Source organism: Rhopalosiphum padi, chromosome 2, assembly GCF_020882245.1.
Source record: "Rhopalosiphum padi isolate XX-2018 chromosome 2, ASM2088224v1, whole genome shotgun sequence".
NCBI lineage: Eukaryota > Metazoa > Arthropoda > Insecta > Hemiptera > Aphididae > Rhopalosiphum > Rhopalosiphum padi.
The window spans coordinates 90,204,656-90,229,519 of NC_083598.1; the positions used below are offsets into that span (position 1 = coordinate 90,204,656).

The following is a 24,864-nucleotide window of genomic DNA, read 5'->3' on the forward strand; positions in this document are numbered from 1 at the left end:
TATATCCTTACTAAATAACATAAACATATTTTGTTATATTTTAATAATACTAAAATGTATTTAAATTATAAAACTCACATAATAATTCAATCAAAAGTTGTTATACCTAAATGGTAGTTGGTAGACTATTTTTTTTTGTTACAGAGAAATGTTTTAAAGTAGCCACCCTAGAAAAAAATTGCTTACTTCATTTTCATTGCACATTTGATATAAAACAATTTATCTTTGGTGAAGAAGTAATTTTAACATTTAAAAACAATAATTATGTTAACACTTTACTTTTACTATCTTTGTTGTCAGTTCATGTTTGACCAGTCTAAGGTACAAAAAAGATTTTTTGTTGTATATTTATATCACAAATAAACACAGAAATAAGTTGAATGCAGTTCTAGATTAAGTATTATACTGTTCATCCATTTAAATCAAATTTTAATCATCCATGTGCCTCAAAACAAGGACAAGGGCCTCACTTAATATGAATAATTTTTTCTACTATTATTTTTGGGGTTTTTTTTTTTAATACAAAATATAAATAAAATTTTTTATTTGTACATTTTTTAAGTGTACTCATGTGTAAAAAGTTCAAAAGTTATAAGAAGAGGTTGGAAACTGCTGATATAAATATTTAAATATTACCTGAATTACCTATTGCTGTTAGAATATATAAAATAAAAAAATAAAAATTATAGCTACTAACTTAAACTTATAATAATGCAATATATATGTTTAGTATTTATAAGTAAAATAAAATACTAAGTGATTTGACTTATTTTTATTTATACTTATACATAGTCAAACATATTGAGTATACTGAAAGGTATTTCACTTAAAATGTCAACAAACAAATTTGGGAATAAATAGAAATTAAAAAACCCATGTTCATGAATCATGACAGATACAACGGTGCAGCAGTTAATGTAAAGAGGGTAGTGGAGGTTGTAAACGTGTTTGCGCACCGTAAGCAATGTATATCACTACATAACTACACAGAAAACTATTTAATTGATATATTTTTGAACTTTCCTCATTAGATGGCTCATTTACTCGTTGAACACTAGCATTTAAAAAAAAACCATGAAAATCGGTCAAATAGAACTTTAGATATAGCTGTTCAAAAAAATCCTTTCGGTTTAAATAATATGATTTTTTATCCTACCGAATTGAAGGGTACTTTTAAATTTGTCTACTTGGTAGGTACTATGCTAAATATTTTCATCACGAATACTATGAAATATTAACGTATATAAGACCAGTATTCTACTTGCATCCAAATCTCTATGACTATGCTTTTGCTTAAGGATCTGCTCGAATCCTAGAAATAAACAACTTGTTACTGTAAATAATCGTTTATATTTGTCTAAAATAAGTATATCATTGTTAACAAATGTAGTAAAAGAGGTTAAAAAAATCATTTTAAACCTTAATACAAAATATGCCAAAATATATTTACGTATTCAATAATTAACAAATTTTTTTTAATAAAATATCCATAACCAATAAAAATGACATTGGAAGAAAACAAAATATCTTATATACTTATATATTTAATATTTATGAAATTATGTTTATTTAATGATGTGTTTTAATTATTAAGGTAATTTAAAAATAGATTCTAAATTACAACAAAAACATTTTAATGATCTTAGAGTTTTTTGTTTAGAATAACAGTGTTTCGTTTTTGAATGCTTGCAAATGGGTTGACTCGCGGACATCCGCTTTCACGTTGTACAACTTCTACCACACTATAATTGGGAAGCCATGACTATGAAAGAAATTTAAAAAATCAGTATAATTTAAAATTAAAAAGTTAAATTAATATTTAATGAAAATTACTTTTTCTTTAAGAGCTGTAGCTACAACATTTCTATTTGGTTCAGCATCATAAGCTACTGATTCACATCCAAAATGTTCACTGTACTCATGAATCAATTTCCGTTTTTCATACTTCATTACTTCAAATGAATGACTTCGAGAATTTTGTTTAGACTAATAAAATTGTCATTTATAATTAGTTTAAATTGTATAAAATTTAACTATGACACTTACTTGTTTAGCATTAGTGACTAATTCCGCAAGTTTTTCATGGACATAACTACAGAATGGTGCATCTTTTTTTGCAAATTCTTTCATAAAATCTGAATATCGTGGAGTGACATTAGGAGATAAATCTGGGTTGCGGATTTGAAGTGCAAGAGCAATACGACGATTTCTTTCTAATTTAGCACATTCTGTTGTACATTCCAAACTAAAAATTATAAATATAATAAAAATTCATTCTGTTAATAAAAATGTTTTTAAATAAATTACATTTTATACGATTTTATGATTGGTGATGAGTCAACAATATTGTCTAAGAAGCTCATTGATTGTGTTTTAACTTGAAGACGATATTCAACCACCTTGGGATCAGAACATATCCTAGCTTCTGTCAAATTTCCACAAATACAGCTAACACTCACCTAGTAAGAATAATTATAAATTATATTTATATATTTTTATTTAAATTGATATCAAGAAGACTACTGGGCCTCATTGAGAAAAACTCAAGTGGAGACCCAGGGTTATCTTAGTATATATGTATATTATTACATCACATAAAGTTTTACCATTATTTTGCATGCTATTGATGGACATGAACCATCATGACAAGGTTTAGAACATGGATGACTGCAATCTGATTTTGGTAAATTGCATGGTAATCGACATGGACCGGTATTACATGGTGGTGCATGACATGGTTTGGTACAAGTATGTCTTTTGCAAGGAAGTGGAATGCCGCAAGGCATTCCACATGATACATTTTTTATATGACATGGTATAGCAAACCGCAGCTAAATAGTGAAAAAAAAAATTACAGTTGTATACATTGTACACTAATGTATTGTAAATTATACCTCATGACCACCAAAACACAATTTTTCAGTCAAAGCTATACAAGGAGGACATTCTTCCTCGTCGTGACATATATGAGTAGCTGGATGACCACATTCATGTTCTCTTGAACAAGGTAATGTACATAATGGTGGACGAGTACCACATCTGATAGGAGGAGAAATGAAACTATTGCCACAACGACAATACAACTCTTCAAAACCTATTAAGATAAATCAATAACTATTAAAATAGAGAAGATTCAGGTATATGCATAGAAAAATACAAAAACAATAATTAATTAATGAAATCCAACTTATAAATTTACCTTTGTATTTTATATTTATAATATAGGTATTATTTTTTAAGTATACCTACTATAGATATTAACTTAAATATATTTTGTGACATATATTCATAGATGTAACTAGTCCTTTAAGTAAGGGGGCTAGACTCCTAAAAATGTTTTATAGCAATTTTTTTTAACTAGATTATTATTTATTGTTTCTATTGGTGTTAACAACTGACTTGAATGATTATTTGTTTATAAAAAACATTATATTTTAGGCAAAAATAAAATTAATACTAATATGTTTATAAGCACATCATGTAAAATTATTGTTAAGAGAGTAAAAAATGGAAAAAATTCTAAAATTTAGTGGTGAAATTCCATACATTTTAAACTTGATACAAATTCTTTTTTTAAGATAATTGTGCTAGAATAACATCTACCACAGGTTACTTATGTAACTTAGGATAACTGATATGTAAAAAAAAGACCAAAACCACTATTTTCATATCATAAATAATAAAATCAAATGCCTTATATATTGTATATATATGCACACTACTACTAATAATAATGATTATACATTTATACCTTGATGACTGCAAAAATGAAAAATTGTAATTTATATGAATCAATTTGATAAATAATTCTTTTTCAAACAACAAACTTATAGTTGAAATACTATATTATATGAATAAAATAATTTAAAATAAAAATTATAAAAAATAAATTAAGATCACAAATTATAGCCCTTTAGCATTACTAATTGTTGTATACTTTTATACACAACATTAACGGTTATAGATTTTAAAATATTACACCTACTTGCTTCATAGCACGTTGCACAGCTGCCAGTATGGCACACACGGTCACAACGATGTATACGGCAATTTAATAGTCCATTACAAGTTCTGGTACATATATGTTCTTGTGCATTACAACACATTGTCATACATCTATGTTTACCGCAAGACATCATCTAAAAAACACAAAATATTTTTTTCTATACAACAGTAAATAAATATTAATAATTTATCATAGGCATGGCCGCAGGGGGGGACATGGTAAGAGACTGCACGTGGCGTCGGTCCCCTGCATTGCGATTATATGAGTTTATACCAGGATGAATATCGCAAATTAATCTTACCAACACCAGTGCTAGAGTGCCTAGGTGTTCAAAATTGAAAGGGCCCTTTTCAGGTCCACCCTCACCAGCAGTTAAAGTGATCACAAGTCGGACATGATAAGAAGATCATAGGTATGCACACTCTATATATACAGCTCAGCTGCATACTTAGCAAAAAATCTTAATTTTAAATTTTTGATTTATTTACAAATATAATTTTAAGCTAAACAATTTTATGATTATGTATTATAGCAAGTTGTGGAAGAGTTATCCTTACTACTAAAACTATTATTCTGTACATAGAAAAACAACCATGTGCATAGTGCATGCCTTATCTCAAACATAATCAATATATTCATAAGTATATTATTTATAGAAATATATAATATTTATAATGTGCTTAATTTTTATATTCTATTTTTATACAGGACACATTTTAAAGGCAAACATTAATTATTATCTGTAGTTTTATTTTTTTATAAAGTTTTAACTTAACAGTTTGAATTATGTATATCCTGTATAGGTATTAAGGTTGGATTAAAATTGTTAGAAGTAAAAAAAAATAATTATAATAATATTAATTGTAGTATATAAAAATTGTAAAATAACTTTTTTTTTAATTACTACGAAAAGAATTTAAATTGTAATAAAAACATTAATTTATAAAGAAAAAACTAATAGTAATAATAAGTATTCATTGTTAAAAAAATCTCTGACCTACATAAAAAACAATTTTACCTTGTTGCATTTTTTTTTGCAAGTTAATTCACTGGTCACAGAATTGCATTTTATTTCCTTGGATCTACTACCACATTTACATACATATTTGGTTTTTAGTTCACATCGAACACACGGACCTTCATGACACTTTTGTTCACATAGATGTGGATTTTCTATATAAATAAATATAAAATATTAGCTAATAACATGGCAATGTATAACCATATAATACACATACCTGGGGGACCACATTCTAGAGGTTTTCCACATGGTAGGTCACACGTGGGTATTGGTTGTGTGCATAATGTACGGGTGCCAAGTTCATCTTCAGTCAATGGCCGTTTTCCACAAGGACATCTATTGACAGATAAAGCTATACATGGGTCACATTGACCAACATGACACATTTTCTGGCATAAGTGATTTTCGCAAGATAATTTTTTTTCACACAGATTTCCACAGCTGTAGTACATCACCATGGCATTTTCTAGAGTGCATGGTACTTGCCGTTCCGACTTTCCACAATAACACACTGCAAAATAAACACCATAACTGTAGTAGGTATTACAAAGAATAATTTAAAGGATAAATTTATTTTTCAACATTATCTCCAAATAACTATACTATATTACATATAAAAATTTTGATTTTTTAGAAATTATCATTTCCTTGTCCCATCTGTCAATTTACCCAAATTGGTAACACAAAACATTTAAAGTGCATTTCTATATGAAAAAATATATTTTTAAATGATCACTCTTATAGATAAAATATTAGTTATTTTTTAAAGTATATTTTCATTATATTTCAATTGCTGTAAGAACTAATAAATTCAATTTTCAAGAAGAATGAGAGGATTAAGGTGAAAGTTGAATACAAGAAAGAACTAATTATAATAATAATAATAATAGGTACAGAAAAAATTGAAATTATTAAAGACTTTGAGTCTTTGTGAGTTGTGGAGTATATTAAAGTTGCTCTACGAATTATAAAAAATGGAAAAACTGCAGGCGTTGATCACCATCAGAATTACCAGAATTTCTCAAACATGTATAAGAATTAAAGGTAAGCTTTGGTTGTCAAACATTATGTTGTCTGTAAAAAATTATAACATAATGCTTAAATTATGGTGGAAAGTAATTACGATACTAGAACCTAATATATCTGATTCTGTTGTCTACACTATAAACTATTTTAAAGAGTACTCCTAGCTAGGATCTAATCACCAATCGACGTGTCTTTGTCAGTTAAACAGGTGGACTTCAAGCAGAAAAGAATTTGTAGCGAACAAGGCATACTATCAATGACCACTTTCGTGGAAAATGGTTTCCAAGAGACTAAAAACAGGTGCAGTTTTCTTAGACCACCCCTAGCGCTCATGACAGGGTATGGAAACGTGGCCTACTCTTGGAACTAGCCAAAATACTAAAATGCAAGACATCTTTACGACTCAAAGATAACATATTATCAGATATGAAATGGGAAAGAGAATAATTATCCATTGCTACAAAACGGTCTACTGCGAGGTTCAGTGCTTTCCTCTATTTTGTTAAATATTTACACAATAGATATCATAGACATCTCATCACAAACATTTATAAAATATTCAAATTAAACTCTAATATGGCAATATATTCATAAAACGTATTTTGCACAAGATAATCTTTAACCTTGAAATATACTTTAATATGTGCTAACAATTTGTTGTACACCAGTTCACAGGAAAATGAATTGCTGAGAAAGCTTATTCAATTAGAGTTGCATATTCAGTATTATGCATAATTCTATATTTCAGTATAGAAGAAAATAAAAATCAGGTCTCTAGTTAAAAAATATTACAATTTTAGAATGCTCAAACATGCTTAAATTGAAGTACTTTTAAAAGTTTGATATTAAATAATATTTTATACTTTTAAGTATGGTAATAATCAATAAATCAATTTATTCTAATATTAAATTTAAAAACAAATTTGCAGATAAAAAAGGCACTACACACATACATAGACCATAGGCGTAACTAGTTTTTTAAGTTAGGAGGGGGCTAAATTCCTAAAAATATTTTATAGCAAATTTTTTTTATTATTTATTATTTCTATTGGTGTTTACAACTGACTTGAACGATTATTCGTTTATATGAAACATTTATATTTTGTTATATTGTAGGCAAAAATAAAGTTAATACTAATATGTTTATATGCACATACATTTACTCAAAAATTCTAGGGGGCTGAAGCCCACCATATAGCTCCGCCTATGCACACATCAGTATCCTCTAATAAATATTTTTATATATTTATACATCTTTATTTATTCAACAAAAATTAGCTAATTAAATCATTGATAATTTAAGAGTTTATAACTAGTAACAATACTTTGATCTTTTATTGATGAACTACTTGTAGACGTTAGTCATTTAAATTGCCTATTGTATTAGTCAGTCTAAAAATATAAAATATTAATAAGTAACATAGTTCAAGTGATTGATAGTAGTTATGTATTCTGCTTTAATAATCATATGATATAAAACTAAAATATTAAAAACAAATATTTATGTCTCAAAATCATCAATTTTATTTCAATAAAATAATATTTTTTCCATTATTTCAAATAATAATTAAGAAAACCATTACTTACTTAGTAAGAATATATAACAGTTTGTATATCAACAAAGTTTAATGAGCATTGAAAGATAAATAAATATTATTAAATTTACTGCTTAATTCTTAGATATTTATATTTTTAATTACTTTAACATATATTTATCATACGAATAAGTTATAATAAATAATTCTTTTATAATAAAAATAAGTATAATGAATATAAATTGGCACTTTGAATACAATGCATGTTTTATTACATATTATTTTAAAAGTAATATTTTATTTTAAAATGATAGAAAAAAATTAAATACATTTATTTTCTTAAAAAGAGGAACTGGAACTAGAGCTAGATCTAGATCTAGACCGAGAGCTGGAGCTAGTGGTACTGGCAGAAGGATTCGCATTATTTGAATAGCTGGTATCGTTGTCTGTACTATCAGTAGAATCTTCAGAATAAGTAGAATTAACATTAACATTTTGTTCACTTTCACTCATGTCCCATGAATGATCAGTTGGATCACTGCCCATTGGTGAAGATATTTCTATTTCTATTTCTTCATGATCTTCTTCATGATCTTCTTCACTAGAAGTGTTTGTCAAACTATGAATGTCATCATGTGAATAATCACAACCTGTATATTCATCATCATCATCACTACTACCACCATCACCACCATCATCATCATCATCATCTTCATCATCATCATCATCATCATCATCATCATCATCATCATCTTCTACTACTGCTTCTTCAACATCATCTATACTCTCTTCAGTTATTGGATCATCCTCAAAAATATCATCGGAACCAAGGTAACCAGAGCGTCGACGTTGTAAGAAAAGAGCATTACTATGCATTCCAAAATGAATATCTCTCATAATATCATCCATATTACGTCTGACAACTAAATCATCGTCAACATCACTATCTATTAGATAAAAATCTTCATTATTAGGAAGCATATTAGCAATATCATCATTACGAGTAGTAGGATAAAATGAATTAGGACCATTCCTTTGATCAAATATTTCTTCTGGATTCAATCCTAGCATTCTTAATTCTTCCTCTGTTACTAATGCTTCAGGTGGCAATAGATTATATTGCAAAATTGCATCAGCAAATCTTGCATTTGCTATAGCTAAATTTTCTTCTGACGGATTTAAATCTAAAACAAAAATGGAAAATAATTATACATTAAATAAAAATGAAAATATTTAGGCGTTCTTTACATATTATTTTTAATTTTTTTTAAAAAAATCTTATTAAATATAAGGCGTTTTTTACGATTTAAGATGTTTCTTCTTGTAAAATTCAGAACAATTTACAAACTTTAGTGTATACACATTAATATCACACAATGAAATATTAATACTAGAGCAAAATTACTTAGTCAATTTGTAGAAGAGAATATAAACTGTGATTGAGTACCTAGCTTTTTTTTTTATATTTTAATTTTAAAAAGTATATGAATTTGAAAACATAAATTATTTGAGTACTTAACTTATTTTGAAGTAAAACGATAGAAGAAGAATATAATAACTTTTTTTACTTAAGTAAAATTTACATTCTCCTCTTTACAATAAGTAAATTCAAATATTAACTATAAATAAATTGTAGTAAGTCTGATGTATAAATTTGCTATGCTATAATTTAAGACAGAGACAACACGTGCTGGGGTAAAATGATTTCTTAAATTGGTAACGTAGAATAATAATTAGATATTATGATTAGGAACATTTTTTTAAGATACCTTATCTGTTATTTACAATTTACAACATGTACAAAATATGTTGAAATAAAAAGACAGTACAAATTAAATTTGGTAATTTGGAATTGGAAATTATATGCAAATACAGTGTCTTGAGAGAATTTACCCATTGTAGTATCTCCTAAAATATTAAAGATATCATAATTATATTTGTTTCTTAATAACTAACAGGGACAAGGATTACAAGTATTTCACAATTTGATTTAATTTAATGTTTTAATAAAAAAGTTAAAAATTGAAGATAGCCATTTTTTATTTATTTTTCTGAAAATGTTTCAACATTTCATGTGCATTAGCATCATGATTTTTAATATATTTTTGTATTATTATATGGACATAAGCCCACAGGTCACATGTTTGATAACACTGGCACTCTACAGTATTAATTAATTAACTTTTCTCTAAACTAGAAAAAATATTAAAAGCATGAAACTAATGAAAATAAAATATTGAAATGTTAACAAGATAGAAAAATAAACTACAAAATTCAATTTTTTTTTAAATAATTAAATAAAATTTTTTTTACCAAAACATTAAATTAAAATATGAAATACTTGTCCTTATTGTGAGTCTCATAAAAAGATACAAGATTATGATATCTCCATTAATTTTAGGAGGTATGGCAATTGGTAAATCCTCATAGGGCACTCTGTAAAGTAATTTTATAATTAAGAGGATACCATACCTGCATGTGTTGTCTCCAACTTACCAGTACATAACATAGTAGATTTACATTCAGCAGATTACGTTTAGCTCCATTAATTTAAAAATTAAAGTGAATCGACCTATTATGAAACTTAATAGTAAGAACATTATCTGCGTTTGCATGTTGATTTTTTATTATTATTTTATGATTATTCAGTTTTTAAGTGAGTTATGAGCATTTTTATTTATACTATATTATACATGCGAAACTTGCTAAAAAATTGAACTATCATAAAAAATCAACATATAAACATAGATATTTTTCTTTTCGTCAATTTTCACAATAGGTTGATTCACTCTAATTTTTAAACTAACAGAGCTTAATGCAATCTGCTAAGTGTAAATTTGCTATGTTACATACTGTAAGATGAAGAAAACACATGCAGCTATAGCGTCCTCTTGTTTTATAAATCTAAAATAATAATTATTTTATTTAAATTGAAAAAAATAATATTTAACTTTAAATATATTGATTTATTTTATATTACAAAATTAAATAATTGTTCATCATTTGAAAATAGCATTTTAAGAGGATGTGATACTTGCATGTGTTTATTCTGTCTTACTAACACATAATTCATCAAAGTTTACATTGGAACGGTTGTATGCAGTAAAACAGAGATAAAATTATTAAGTATGATGAACCTTTTAAACAAAAAAGTAAGATTATAAATTATAATATACTATTTTGACGAATATGTTTACGACATTATAAAATTCAATTTAGTTTTGTGTTAAAACACATTTAAAATGTACTGTAGTTAAAAGAATTTTACCTTTACTTTCTTAATTAGGTATAACACAGTAACTCATAGAGAAAGCTATTATAATATATAATATTCGGAATATTTATTTCCATAAAAACAAAATTGTTAGTCTACATTTTTCATCAATTTTGTATCATTTATTGAGAATATTAAATTTTAGCATGACTTTGTAAAAAACGCCTAAAATGTTAATTTAAAATTTACATTAATTTCTATCATTACTTACCATTAACATGGTAACACATGTTGACTCTCAGCAAATTTAGATGTTCAAAAGTTAAATTAAATATGTAAAGAATAAGATGATCTGGGCTTAAAGATATTTAATAAAATACATTTTTGGTAATAAAATTAAGAGTAAAAAGTTAAGAAAACACAAAATATTAACTTTAACCTATTTTATTTAATAATAAGACCATTATATTTTTTTTTCTAACTATAGATTGTAAATAAGGTATCAAACAAAACTGAAATACTACCTTGTCAGAGACAAATTAATCACAACTGATAATCATTAAGTATTCACTGTGTTATTAATTAAAATATAAAATTTAGATATAATTATTATTGCGAGTTATAACAATAAAAATAACTGATTAATTGACATCTAGTAAAAATTATACAAAGCTTTTAATTAACTGAACTACCTAATACATTTAATAATTTTAATAATAAAACAGTATAAAATAAAATAATTATATATATATATTTATAATATCGAGCCTTAATAAGTAAAAGGTTAGAATCTATGAAATACAATAATACAATAATTTTTAACTTTAATATTAATAATAATTCAATATAATAGCTAAAACTATTAACTAGTGTTATTATAAACTCTTATTTATTTAATATTAAGCGTTAAATTAATATTTCAGAATTGCATCTTCATTTTATAAAATGGCTATGAATTCGAACCAAACTTTTAAAGGAAAATTAAATCGAATTCATGCATTGCAAAAATTAAACTTAGTAAATAAAAATAAACAGCATTTTAACTGTCTATTTATTTAAAACTAAAATAGATATTTTCTGTCAAATGCCTAAGAACTAGTTATTTTGTATTAACTATTTGTGTAATTGTGTGTATTAAAGCTATTTAATTGTTTGCTTCCAACTGGCAAATTATAATGTTACATTAATCTACAGTGATAAGACTAATACTATCACTAACAACTTAAAAGGAGCTTATTATAAGTACAATATACTAAACTAGATTAAAATCCATATCATATCTGAGATGAGAGAAAAAAATCAATTTATTTCTAAGTTTGGTAGTAATTATATCTTAAAAAAATAATTTTTTTTTACCAAACCTTCATTTTTTCTAAAATAAATCTAATTTGTTAAATAAAATGCAATACTTACTTTGAGGACAGCCCTTATTACATGGTTCGCAGCTATCAGCATGACATATTTTTTCACATTCATGGATTTGGCAGTTTAATTTTTTGAGACAAACATTGTCGCACACAATCTGGGTTGACTGTCCACATTGTGCATAAACTCGTTTTTTTCCACATCCACATGATCTAAACATTATGTATTGTATAAAATTTAAATAGAATTAAATTTGTTTAAATAACAACCTTAAAACTTGTACAACACATTGTGGACAAGGACCAGGATGACAAAGTAGTGTACACTTATGATGACAATCATTATAGTTTAAATTAGAATTTTTTCTTTGCAATCCACAAACTTGACCACACGAATGAGGTATGTCCACATTGTTATGATATGGATTTGGTAAAGTACCACAGAAACATACATATTTTGGTTTTCCAGTCATCTCACTTTGACAAGCTGGACATCTCCAAACAGCATCTACAAAAAAAATTATTATTTTACTTTAATAAATAAAATTTAAAAATAATTATGATGTAAATTAGCATTAAAATGTACATTAACAATTTGACTGCTGAAGTTGACAACCTGTATTACCTTCTGATCTCTCCCAATAATATCAGCATACAACAAGCTATTTGTCCTTGCGCCTCCACACAGATAAACGGCTGAAATTGTTTAATTCGCGGTGGTTTGAGATTCCGGGTATTTTTTATATTTTTATTATACTTACTACTATTATTACAAAAAATTTTCCGTACAGGGGAATCACTCAGGTCAACCAATGCCGCAGTCAAAGTGTTAATAATATATTAGAAGTAAAGATTAAGTCTAAAAGTAATGGTGGTAATTGAAATAATTAAATTGTTTAAATGTTTTAAGTCATTTTTTTGATTTAAAGCTACTATATCTACCTAAAATTCACCCGATTTATAAACAAAGGCTTTATTCTACTTTTTTTAAAATTAGACCTATTATTTTAGAAAATCTGGAAGATCACATTTGAAGTAAAACCACAATTAAACATTTTAATTACAAATTATAATTATTATTTATCAATGAAATTATTTTTCGTCTACAAACTCTTTTATGTTGACTCAGCAAGTTTAAAAAAAAACTGTTATTTTTTATAGCAATAATGGTTTTATATCCATTGTCATAACAAAAATTGCCAAAAATAAAATTTAGGCCTAATATTTCTTTATGGACCTAAAATATACATCAAGAATTCGGGAGATTGAATAACTCTGTTATAGAGTATAGGTTATTAAGTAAAATTTTTAACATTTAAGCCTCTAACAATTTTAACCATAAACCTACTAAATATTAACTATTACTTACTACGATGAGATTTAATGAACCAAACTATTATGCATTTTAAATGCATAATTTGGTAACAATTACGACAGTTCCAAATTTGTTCTACATTTTTAGCTCGTTCGTAACATATTACACAATCCACTCTGCATTCATTCAAAAGGTTAATAAGTAAATCTCGTTGACCCTTATTTTTTAATGCATCTGGTATAGATGAAACTTTAGTACTAGCTTCATGATTAGAGTTACTATTATTCCTAAAACATGACAATTATAAATCAATGGTTATTGATGGTTAAAATGAATATTTTTACATAAATGAATACTCACCCACTACTATTTGATGTACTGGAACTTGCGCAAAATGTCATTGACTGAATTACTATATTTCCTCTTTGATTAGAAGTAGTCTCATCATTAGCTATAAAACAAATTAACAACATTTTGAATATATATATACAAAATAATAATATTGATGTTATTGTTTATTTATTTATGAAAGATCATAATGGGAATAAGCTAAATCAGTACATGTGGAGGAGGAAGCATGAGTTTTAAATGTAGGCAAGTATAATCAAGTATGTAATTAGGTACATATTTTATGTCCTAGAATTATAGAAAAAAAAAATACTATAAGATTATATACAAGTATTAAAAATGGTTTTTACTGTTTATTTAAAAAATGATATTAATATTATTACCATTGATAATATATTATACAAGGCAAGGATAGAGGTGAACAAAATGATTTATAAATATTTAATAATAAATAATATATATATATAATATTAATATTATTTAATTTTTTTTTACCTAAGGTGCGTGGTTTTCAATTTTAACGCGCATAGGTAATAGGTTGTCAATAAAATATAAAAATACTAATGAAAATTTTTAAATTATTAATTTTGTTGGTTACTATATTTACCTATAGGAATAAATTCTGGAGCATTTGGTGATAAATTGGAAGTAACCCTAACTGTACTATCAATTCGACGACTGTTCCTTTTACGACTGCTAGTTCTCGGCATTGTCAATCACCTTGTTGAAATTAACTAAAACAAAGACAAAAAAACCATTCTCAAATTCCTATTATTTTGCAAACAATTTTACCTAGAATATACAATTTTAATGCAAGCATGCCAGGAATAAATAAATATATTAATTTTTCATAGCAACTTATTCTTAGTAATATCAAACATAATACATTTATGATAAGACAATAGTTATTGTGTGTATTTAAAATATAGGTAAAATAATTAAGAGTTTATACTCTTGTTTTACAAATGGTAAAATCTTTAATAATAAAGTGCATTAACCTATTATCAAACTTAAAGGGTAAGAAAATATTATCTGTTTTTTCATAAGATTTTAAGATGTTTAAATATTTAAGCAAGTTGTGAGTATAAATTATTACAAATTAAAAACTCTCATGACATAAAAATGAAAATATTTCCCATAATGTTCTTATTTTTAAGTTTAATTTTAATGGGTTGATAATTAAATGTACTATACATATTTGGAATTGCTGAAGACAAAATTTGCTGTTGTACGTTAATAAGATGGGAAAATATAAGTATAGAATATACAAAGTAGAGTATAATTTTGAAACTATTTATCTTTGGTTAAAGTTATATAGTAAGATAGTAAATTACTGCACTATGGGAAAGAAATCATCGTAAAATATATGGTCTTCATAAACTAGTTACCCGATAACAGGTGTTAAGACATGAAGGATCATATTATATTGTTATTAGTTAAAAATAACTTGTACATAGATAGTTCATTAATCATTATCTACCATACCAGTCGCAAAAATTTCGGGGAAATCTATGGTCACTGATAGGCGAAAAACAGGATAACAAATTTGAATCATTTGTGGCTACAAATTAAGATACACTTTAATTAGTATTCGGGGTAGAACGTAATTATTATTATGGTCAATGGTCGGTAAAACAAAGAACAGACCAGCTCAAATGGCGAAAATTAAAAAAATATACTATCAAGCGCAGAGGTGGCGTGATAGAGATTGCCGGCGACTCCAAGAATAACCGGTGTAAACATTGGTCTTGTTACCGTACAGCCGTTTAAAATCACTCACCGGAAAATAAGTGCAAATTGTTTCACACGAGATCTGCTCTATTTCACGATGCGTCGTTAACCAATTCGATAATGGAACCCGACGATGAGAAACAACTCGCAGGACAGCGATCAAGAGAGAAAAATAATTGAATGACGGTGGCGGGCGAGCCGGACAGGTGCTTGCGAGAGAAAACAGTAAGACACGTACTTTGCCCTCATCCAACAAGCAGTGCGGCAACGGAAGAAGTCCCGAAGCAGCGAACTAGCGAGTAGCGAGTTGCAAGTGGCGAGTCGCGGCGGTGTAGGGCTGTCGGCGTCGATCATATGATGGACGCACGCGCGCAACACAACAATAGGACTGCGCGCCGAGCGGCGAACGACAGTGTGACGGTCGAATGCCAATGGGCAATTGGCCGAGTGTTGATGGTCCGTGTCAGTGTGTCATTACTCCACGACTCAGTCTCACTATGGTCTGAACCGCGGATTGGCTGATTCGATACGTGTTCACAAAAGTGGACACACTGATTGACCTTGCGCCTGTCGCCCTAGCCGCGCGTTACCGTCTTTTCATCCATCCCATTCCGACCTATATGGGCTATATCTACAGCTTTGTCTGAAACGGTGTGGCCGCGTAGGACGAGTTGCAAAGTTTTTCTACAATCGTCGGTCGCGGTTGTTACAGTGGTAGTAGTAGCTGTTGGGCCGTGTGTTTTCGAAAACACATGTTCCGAATCCGAATCAGCGCCGCTAACAACAAACGAATAAAACACTGTGGCGAATCGTAATCGTAAACGCGACAACGACGCCGTGGAAAGAGTTGTAGCCAAACGATCGTATATTTTCTTCCATGACCCGAGGGGTCTTCGTGTGCGAGCGTTGCGTATAATGTGCGTGTATGTGACGGAGTTTTGATTTCGATTTTTTTTTCATTTCGTCATATTGACGCTATTCCGTCTACAACTACTACCACTGCTGCTACTACTACTACTACTGCTAATACTATTACTACTACAGACTACAGTACTACTACAAGTACAAGTACTACACGAGTAACGAGTACACTACGATTGTCCTGTTCCGTCCGTCACTCCGTCATGATAAAGTAAAATAAAATCGCTTAACGAACGTCCCTTGGACAGTGTATTATTATTATCTTTTTCGACGCGTACCCTACGCCGTTCCGTCTCGTAAACAAAATCCTTCGGGCGATTGAACAATTGGAGTGGAGCAAGTTCCTAGTTCGTTTAAGTTGGCATTGCATTCAATATTATTACAATTAATAATAACGAGGACGACGTTTAATTTCAAGTCTGTCCATCGCTGTTTTTGCAATTCCCGCGCGATGACGAGTACGTGTTGTTGAAATAGCTTACGGCTTTCGTAGTACACTGCCTGTGCCGCCTAGCAGCTGTCGTCCGAACACACGAACTAAAATATGGGTCGCAAAAAGAAGAAGCAGTCCAAGCCATGGTGCTGGTATCCTTTTCATTGATATTGCTGTGATTGTTTTTATTTTTATTCTATAGGACTAACTATTCGTGGACATCCATCCTACACTTAATCAAAACAACCTATTTTGTGTTTTATTACAGTTACATACATTTTTCTCTTTTCCATGTATACATCTACATTTTTTGGGTCTTGGTTTTATTGTAATTATTATTGATTTATCCCTCTTGTAGCTTACAACACATTTGTATGGTTTCTCTCTTAATTGATTGTAATGTCTGAAACAAATCGTACTAAACATTAATGAATATAATATTTAAGTAGATTTGATAGCTGTGTCCTGTGAATATTGCCAAAAGTGTTTGTTTTTGTAATGTACCATCACCTTGGAAAATAATGAAATGTATGTGTTAGTATTTCACTGAATAAAATAAAATGTATGCAATTAATTAGCACGAATATACAATTGAATAACTATCATTTTAACATAAAAGGTTTATATTATATCACTGACATAACTACTATTATCTAAATTAGCATTATTTATTATTTGTATCAATAACAATATGTAATGTTAAGATTAAAACAGACATTTTTTCATTCTCAAATTATGTATTTACTATAAAATAGTTGAGTAAGCTAATAGTTAATGTGTATTTATAGTATTTATTCTAATTTTTAAATAATTTTGCTTAAATAAAAAGAAATAACAATTTTAGGTAACAACCCTAGGTTAAAAAATCAAGTATATATATTTAATACCAGAGTTGTACACAATTTTAAAGGTTTTAAGTTAATCACTTAAAATACATTTGAACAAAATTAATATATTATATTATAATATTTATAATATTTCTGTTGCATGACATACCTGATAACTTACAATGGTAATAGAATATATTCCTAAAAGCCTACTGCTGTCAAAAAGTTAATCAGAATAAATGCCTAAGTGACTTCTACACTACTTTAGGAATGTTCTTTTATATTATTGATTCATGTAGAGTAATGTATATTACTAATGGTTGAATTTAATTAAATAATTATATTATTTTATTATCCTTAATTAAATCATAAGGTATTGTAATCGAGAATTTGATGATGAAAAAATTTTAATTCAGCATCAAAAAGCAAAACATTTTAAGTGTCATATATGCCATAAAAAACTATACACTGGTCCTGGTTTATCAATTCATTGTATGCAGGTTAGTGAGTTATTAATGAATTATGATTTTACAATATAAAATTTCTATTATACCTATATAATATTTATTTAGTTATTTTATAACTTGAATTCTCTTCTAAAATAATTTAGTTTTTTATTATAATTTGGATGGATATATTTCTGAAATTCTCAACTTCAATTTAATAATAATTCATTAAATATTTATTGTATCTTACAGGTGCACAAAGAAACAATCGACAAAGTGCCCAATGCACTTTCGCATCGTTCGAACATTGAAATAGAAATTTATGGGATGGAAGGAATTCCAGAAGAAGATATGAAAGAACACGAGCGACAAAAATCCGGTGGCAAAGGTAATATATCATATCGTAATAGTTATACCAATTAATATTTTCGGTAGTTTTATCTACTATTTTAATTTGCCGTAAAAGATTATATAATTTACTTAATAACAATTAAAAAAACAATAATTTTATTATATTTTAATTGTTTATAATTATAGGTACTCGATCAGATAGTGATGATGACACTGGTCCACCTATAAAGAAAAAACCTGAGTATTCAAATCCAGCTGGTCCTTCCATGATGCCACCTTATAATCCTATGATGAATCATATGCAAGCTATGGGCTCTCCTTATATGGGACCTGGGTAATTAAATAATCATTATTATTGGTGTAGTCAAAAATAAACATTGGTATACAAATAATATTGATATTCTAAAGTGTGTTTAAGAATGAAAATAAAACTATACATTGGCAGGTATATGATTATTTTATCTTTTAAAATATTGTAAATATTTTGTTAATACATTTTACAGGATTATTTTAATATTTGTAAAGTATAAATTAAAAAAATTAATGAAAAAAATATATAAAATTAGTTTATAAAACATTTGGATTTTTAACCCTTTTATCTGTGCATGAGCAGTAAAGTAAACATTTTTGAATTGCTCCTCCCCCGTCCCTTTTCAGTTAAAGCATACATTTTAAAAATTAACTGATTGAGGGTCTACACTGTACTTTTTATAGAAACTATAGATGGTGTAATAATACAACTAAATAAGAATTTTACGCTTTAGAGATATCTAATATCATACTTTCATGGCCATGGTTTCAATCTCTAAAGATTAATTTTGCTGTTATAGCCAAATACACCAGGCTGCTACACATCGGGTACAACCTGTTACTACACCACTTTTTCAAAGAGTCGTAAACAGTTCATATTATACCCTAGCTAACTGTGGTGAGCCATCTTTAGATTTTCAACACCTGTTATTCAATTGTCCTTTCTTTTTCATACCATAAAACTCAACTATAGACAATTTTTTTCTATTTCAACCTCAACTTTTCTTTTATTAATGTTCTCTCAGCCCATAATATAATTATAATTAAACATATTCTTAATTTTATACTTCAGATAGTCTAAAAAATTAATAGTATGAATCTTGCATGTTTTATTTTATTCGGTTTCTGTCAATACCACAATTTTTTTGTATTTATTGTAATTATCAAGATATATTAATTTTATATCAGAATCTCATAAAAAAAAAAAAAAAACTAAGCAAGCTATTTATGTATTTGCAATTTATTTCATTTTAATTCATTATTTATTTTTATTTTTTCATAACACATAATTTTATAAAGTTCCATATGATTTCTTATGATTTGTACTTTCTACTGGTAAGTGGACATTTCCCCTTCATAAATTGTTGATGCGGACATTTCCCCCACATATTTTTATTTCAATATACCTATATAATTACTATATTAATATCATAGAATATAATATTTTATTTTTTCTTAATGTGTAATAAATTTAATTATTTTTAAATTTTTACATTATTAATTAATTTGGAATACATAATAACAGTAGTAGTACCTAATAATAATACAAATCAAAATAATATATAAATTATAAATAATAAAAAATTAACTAGTAACTGCGACATAGATATGGAACATTTTGTAAAAACTCTTTAATGTCCGATTCTTTACTTATCTCTAAATACATATTATTTTTAAGCCTTTTTTTTTGTATACTTATTCAACCATACCAGTTTGGATATTTAGCAGTTTAATAATTGCTACCAAATTTGATCTCTGAAGTGTTTAATAAACATCCAAATATTTATACTTATTTTAAATACATTTTTAATATAGATGGCAAAATATTGTGATAATTATTATAATATGTACATGTTTTAAATAGTTTTTTAATATGGGGGGAAAATGTCCGCCATTCCTTTCAATCAAAGATTTGCATCTGAATTCTTATAATATCATTAGAGTACCTGATACACAAAATCAACTGAATTCAAAATATTTTTAAAAACTGAAATTAAAAGCCAACATCAATAAAGTAGACAAGCGACCTCTCTGCTGTACCTTAGGTGTCAAATAGGTCATTATTATGGGTATGTTAAATTTGAATTCAAAGATATATCATTGTATACAAAAAATTATTCCGAGTGGAAATGGTCGTCAGTCTATATCACTTAAGCATATTTTATAATATAACTATTTAAGTCATTTATTTTTATTTTAGTATTGCGATAATAGGTTGATAATAACTGTTTCCAAAAATATTTCATTCTTAGTTTTTAATTAATATAATATTATGTATTTATACCAGTAGCATATTTATTGGAGGAAAAAGTTCCTATTACCCATTCCTATCTCAAAAAAAAAAATAAATAAATAAAGACTTAAAATTTTAAACATGTTAATATTTAATAAATTAATAATTTATATTTATTTTAAAAATTATAATGAAAAATTATTTTACTATTGTGACACCTCACTCCCCTAAAAAAAAAAAATGTTTGTTAATCTGTCATTGATTTATATTTTATTATATCAACTTATATACCTTAAAATTTAAAAACTCCTTTCTGTAAATAATGTAAGACAATAAAGAAAGGTTCATTTTTATAAATGAAGAATATCTTTATAATATCTTAAAATAATATCAATTTACAAATAAAATAATAGACATTGTTATTCACGGTGAAAATATGTAATTTTGTTCTAATTTAAACTTCTTTAAATGTCTATAAAAAATAATTGTGTTTGTAAATTTCCATGGTTTTGATGAACTTCAAAGGCATACAATAAAAATTGTATTCATGTATTCTTAATAATTTTATACAGATATAATATTAACTGATGTGGGATCTTGTATTTAATTTTTAAAACTGTTTACCCGTTGAATTTTTTTTTTTATTGGCATTAAATTGAAAAAATTTCTGATGTTTATAAAAAGCTCAAAAAAAGTTATAAATAGGCGTGAACAGACCCAAAATTTCTATTTTTTTAACTTTTCTCCTAAACTATTATAGCTAAAAAGTTGGTTGATAGCTCATTAAAAAGGGATTATCAAGTAGATACAAAATTTGGATTGAAAAATTTCAAAAAAAATTATTTAATTTTTCACCGTTAAAAAAATAGTTATTTATTGCTAGATTTTCATTGTTACGTGGTAGATGGAACGTGGTGGAACTGGAAAATGGATTTTGTTATTTTTGGTTTTGTTAGATTCACATTGGCTAGGAGAAGTGCTGTGAAGATTTTCAGAACTTTATCTTCAATCGTTAATTCATTACAAAGCTATAAAGCTGAAAAACACTCAATAAAATGTGTTTTAATTTTTTTTTGAAGCTCTGTAGTGAATTACTATGAAAGATAAAGTTCTGAAAATCTTCATTGCACTTTTCCTAGCCAATGTGAATCTTACAAGACCCCAAACAACAAAATCTACTCTTCGATTTCAGAGATCTATCTTACTAAATGAAAATGAAAATAAAATACAATATACATCATATTGCATACAATTAAATATTACTAAATTTCTAAAAATTGTAAATTAAGAAAGTTGTTTACATGCCGATCTTTGACTTGGCAAGCGTTTTTTTTTATAAAATCGTTTTTTTCTTAAAAAACATTCAAAATAATTTCATGACACCTTAATGTTAAGTTTGTAGCACCTGGGAACTTCTAGTTTATTCTAATACATGATACAGCAAGTTTCTCACGGATCCCATTTAGTACTAAGTTTCTTATTTATTTCTTATTTTTCAATATTACGCTACACTAATGTTTGCTGATAACATTAATATTTTCCTTATAATTAAATTTTGAATCAATGTAGATTTGTATACTTACTTAATATTTATTACTTATTTGATTTAAATATTTTTAAAATGACCTCTACCAGTAAAAAAAAAAAAAAATAATAACTATTTATTAGCAAATTATATAAAACTGAGGAATTAATTTAAAATGTTATTCATGACTACACCACCACTAATGTTTATAATATTTTAATTTACGTTTTATTATGTTTATTAGAATGCCAATGATGGGGCCTTCTGTTTCTGTTGGTCCTATGCCACCTGGTCAGCCAGTAGGAATGGCAAATAAGCCATTATTTCCTAGTGCTGCAGCAATTGTAAGTTTAATTTTTTTTTAATATTTATTTTTAATGTAATTGCACTTATATATATTTTAGGCTAGCAACTCTGATGTTCGTTCAAATAGCTCAATGCTTGCTGGTGGTCCTGTTGGTGGCCTAAATAAGTCTGCATTTCCTGCTTACTCTGGGTAAAATATATATTATTTTTTGTCAGGGTAATAGATATTTCATAACTCTATCACAATTTTTGCCAATCATTTCATAACTCCCATATCTTAAGTATAAATGTTGACTATTTTACATAATTATTATTTTTCTGTTTTTAAATCCTAGGAATGATAATGATTCAAAATCTAAATCACTTATTAGTTCTACTGGAACATCTAGTAAAATAATTCATCCATCAGAAGATATTTCTTTAGTAAGTTTAATATCATTATAAATTTATTATACATTTAAAACTTAAAATATTTTAAATTTTATTTTAGGAAGAACATAAAGCTCGTTTTCCTAAGTATGCTATTCATATGGAAAATCCATTATCTACAAACGTTACTGAGCAACATCAGCTTGGTGCACCACTAATGTCACCTCACGGCCAAGTGTCTCCTCAAACTCAACAATTTCAACAACAACAACAACAACAACAACAACAACATCAGCAGCAGCAGCAGCAGCAGCAGCAACAACAGCAATTGCAACAGCAACAGCAACAGCACCTTCATCAGCAGCAGCAGCAACAGCAACAACAGCAACAACAACAGCAGCAGCAGCAGCAGCAGCACCACCACCATCACCAACATCAACAACACCAACAAGCAATTCAAAATGAGGTAAGGTAGAGAATATTTAAGCATATGGCTCCAGCTTCTAATTCTTAATAGAGGTTATCCACCTCTTAACCATTCAAGGTCCATTAAATGCCCTGTTGACCACTGAGACTGCTTAAAATCATAAAGTATATTTAATTGAGTGGACTGACTTTGTAAGTACAAAAAATGTGAATATTAGGACAGGGTATTTTAGGTGAATTTAGGACTGTTTTATTTCTTTAGTTTATCACTTGTTTTATTATTGTTATGCAAATTTTCTTCAGTCGTGGTTAGATTGTAACAAAAAGTACATAAGTTATAAGATACAAAGGTTTATCAGAGGTTGGGTGAATCAAAAGTGAGTAAATTTTCAGGTATTTTTGGTTAATTTGCATCTGCTCGTGAACATATATTTTGCTTTATACTTATATATAATTATTATTATTATTATTATTATTATTACCTATTATTATTATTACTATTATTATTATTTATAACATTTAGGATAATTTTTGTATTAATTAATGTTTTAATTTCAAACATATTTAATATTAATTTATTTTAATGATTTTAGATGGAACGACAAGTAGCTGCTATGGCAGCAGTTATGCAACAGCAACAACAGCAGCAGCAGCAGCAACAACAGCGATTTGCTGCACCGGTTATTTCAATGCCTAATATGATGCCCCAGCCCCCTACTGTTTTTATGGCTCAGCAAATGCCAACTCTTTTACGGCCATCTTTAGGTGGTTTACCACCTCATGCTATGAGCATGCTAAGACCTCAAATGCCTATTCATCCAGGTATTTATTACAAAAAATACTGTTATTAATATTTATGTAAATACTGTTATTTATGCATTAATTTTAATAATTCAACAATGAATTATGTATTAGGTTTAATGGTTAACCCACCAATGGTCAATCCTTATGCTCCCGGTGGACCAATGGGCTTCCCAGGCGCTCAAATGTTAGCACCGATGATGCACCCTCGCTTCAGATGATCAGGTTTGTTGGGGGGCGTATTACTCGTGTACAACAACACACCCCCGTCACTTTTGTAAGTTGTTAATTTTTTTTTTTATTTCCAATTAAAAACAAATTGTTAATTTTATTGAAAAAAAGAGAAAAAATTAAACTTTATTTCCTAATTGAGTTTAGGATTATTTAAGATTAAAAGTTAGTGATTTTCTTTTTTCTTTTTATATGAAGAATATTTTAAAACTTCTATCTACGAACTTAATTTATTTACAGAAGTTAGTTATTACCCCCCATTCATTAAACTAAGTAAAATATAACAAATTTCTATTCATACAGTTTTGTTTACAGAAAAATGAAAAATTTTGAATAATAACTGAAACGCAGTTTCAGTGAAAAATCAGTAAGTCCTTTTATATTTTAAATGTCCTTTACCCCTCG

General features: G+C 27.4%; 2 protein-coding genes across 4 annotated transcripts; one reads left to right on the forward strand and one right to left on the reverse strand.

The window, feature by feature from the left end:
* Positions 1 to 1,327: 1,327 nt before the first annotated feature.
* On the reverse strand, positions 1,328 to 16,141 carry LOC132921404 (protein shuttle craft-like). Of its 3 annotated transcripts, XM_060984422.1 has the most exons (16): positions 15,606 to 16,141; positions 14,437 to 14,563; positions 13,842 to 13,932; positions 13,536 to 13,768; positions 12,437 to 12,674; positions 12,216 to 12,379; positions 8,209 to 8,772; positions 5,245 to 5,538; positions 5,025 to 5,179; positions 3,986 to 4,139; positions 2,895 to 3,094; positions 2,607 to 2,831; positions 2,308 to 2,459; positions 2,047 to 2,245; positions 1,834 to 1,986; positions 1,328 to 1,762 (listed from the first exon to the last, which is right to left on the reverse strand). In XM_060984422.1, the coding sequence occupies exons 2-16, from the start codon at positions 14,537 to 14,539 to the stop codon at positions 1,643 to 1,645; spliced, it is 3,045 nt and encodes a 1,014-aa protein (XP_060840405.1). In that variant the 5' UTR covers positions 14,540 to 14,563; positions 15,606 to 16,141; the 3' UTR covers positions 1,328 to 1,642. The 3 variants fall into 3 exon arrangements, with proteins under 3 accessions (XP_060840405.1, XP_060840404.1, XP_060840403.1); XM_060984421.1 differs by lacking the exon at positions 8,209 to 8,772 and having other exon boundaries at positions 15,610 to 16,141; XM_060984420.1 differs by lacking the exon at positions 8,209 to 8,772.
* Positions 16,142 to 16,628: 487 nt separating this feature from the next.
* LOC132921406 (BUB3-interacting and GLEBS motif-containing protein ZNF207-like) lies at positions 16,629 to 24,624 on the forward strand. Its single transcript, XM_060984426.1, has 10 exons — positions 16,629 to 17,066; positions 18,115 to 18,241; positions 18,440 to 18,575; positions 18,725 to 18,872; positions 22,571 to 22,670; positions 22,731 to 22,822; positions 22,968 to 23,055; positions 23,123 to 23,467; positions 24,021 to 24,249; positions 24,343 to 24,624. The coding sequence occupies exons 1-10, from the start codon at positions 17,026 to 17,028 to the stop codon at positions 24,447 to 24,449; spliced, it is 1,413 nt and encodes a 470-aa protein (XP_060840409.1). The 5' UTR covers positions 16,629 to 17,025; the 3' UTR covers positions 24,450 to 24,624.
* Positions 24,625 to 24,864: the final 240 nt, after the last annotated feature.

Coding starts and splice junctions, on each gene's coding strand:
- LOC132921406 (XM_060984426.1), top strand. CDS start 17,026: ATGGGTCGCAAAAAGAAGAAGCAGTCCAAGCCATGGTGCTG. Junction 18,873..22,570: donor TCTCCTTATATGGGACCTGG/GTAATTAAATAA, acceptor TATGTTTATTAG/AATGCCAATGATGGGGCCTT. Junction 22,671..22,730: donor TTCCTAGTGCTGCAGCAATT/GTAAGTTTAATT, acceptor TATATATTTTAG/GCTAGCAACTCTGATGTTCG.
- LOC132921404 (XM_060984422.1), bottom strand. CDS start 14,539: ATGCCGAGAACTAGCAGTCGTAAAAGGAACAGTCGTCGAATTGATAGT. Junction 13,769..13,841: donor AGTACATCAAATAGTAGTGG/GTGAGTATTCAT, acceptor GTCATGTTTTAG/GAATAATAGTAACTCTAATC. Junction 12,380..12,436: donor TGTGTTGTACAAGTTTTAAG/GTTGTTATTTAA, acceptor CATAATGTTTAG/ATCATGTGGATGTGGAAAAA.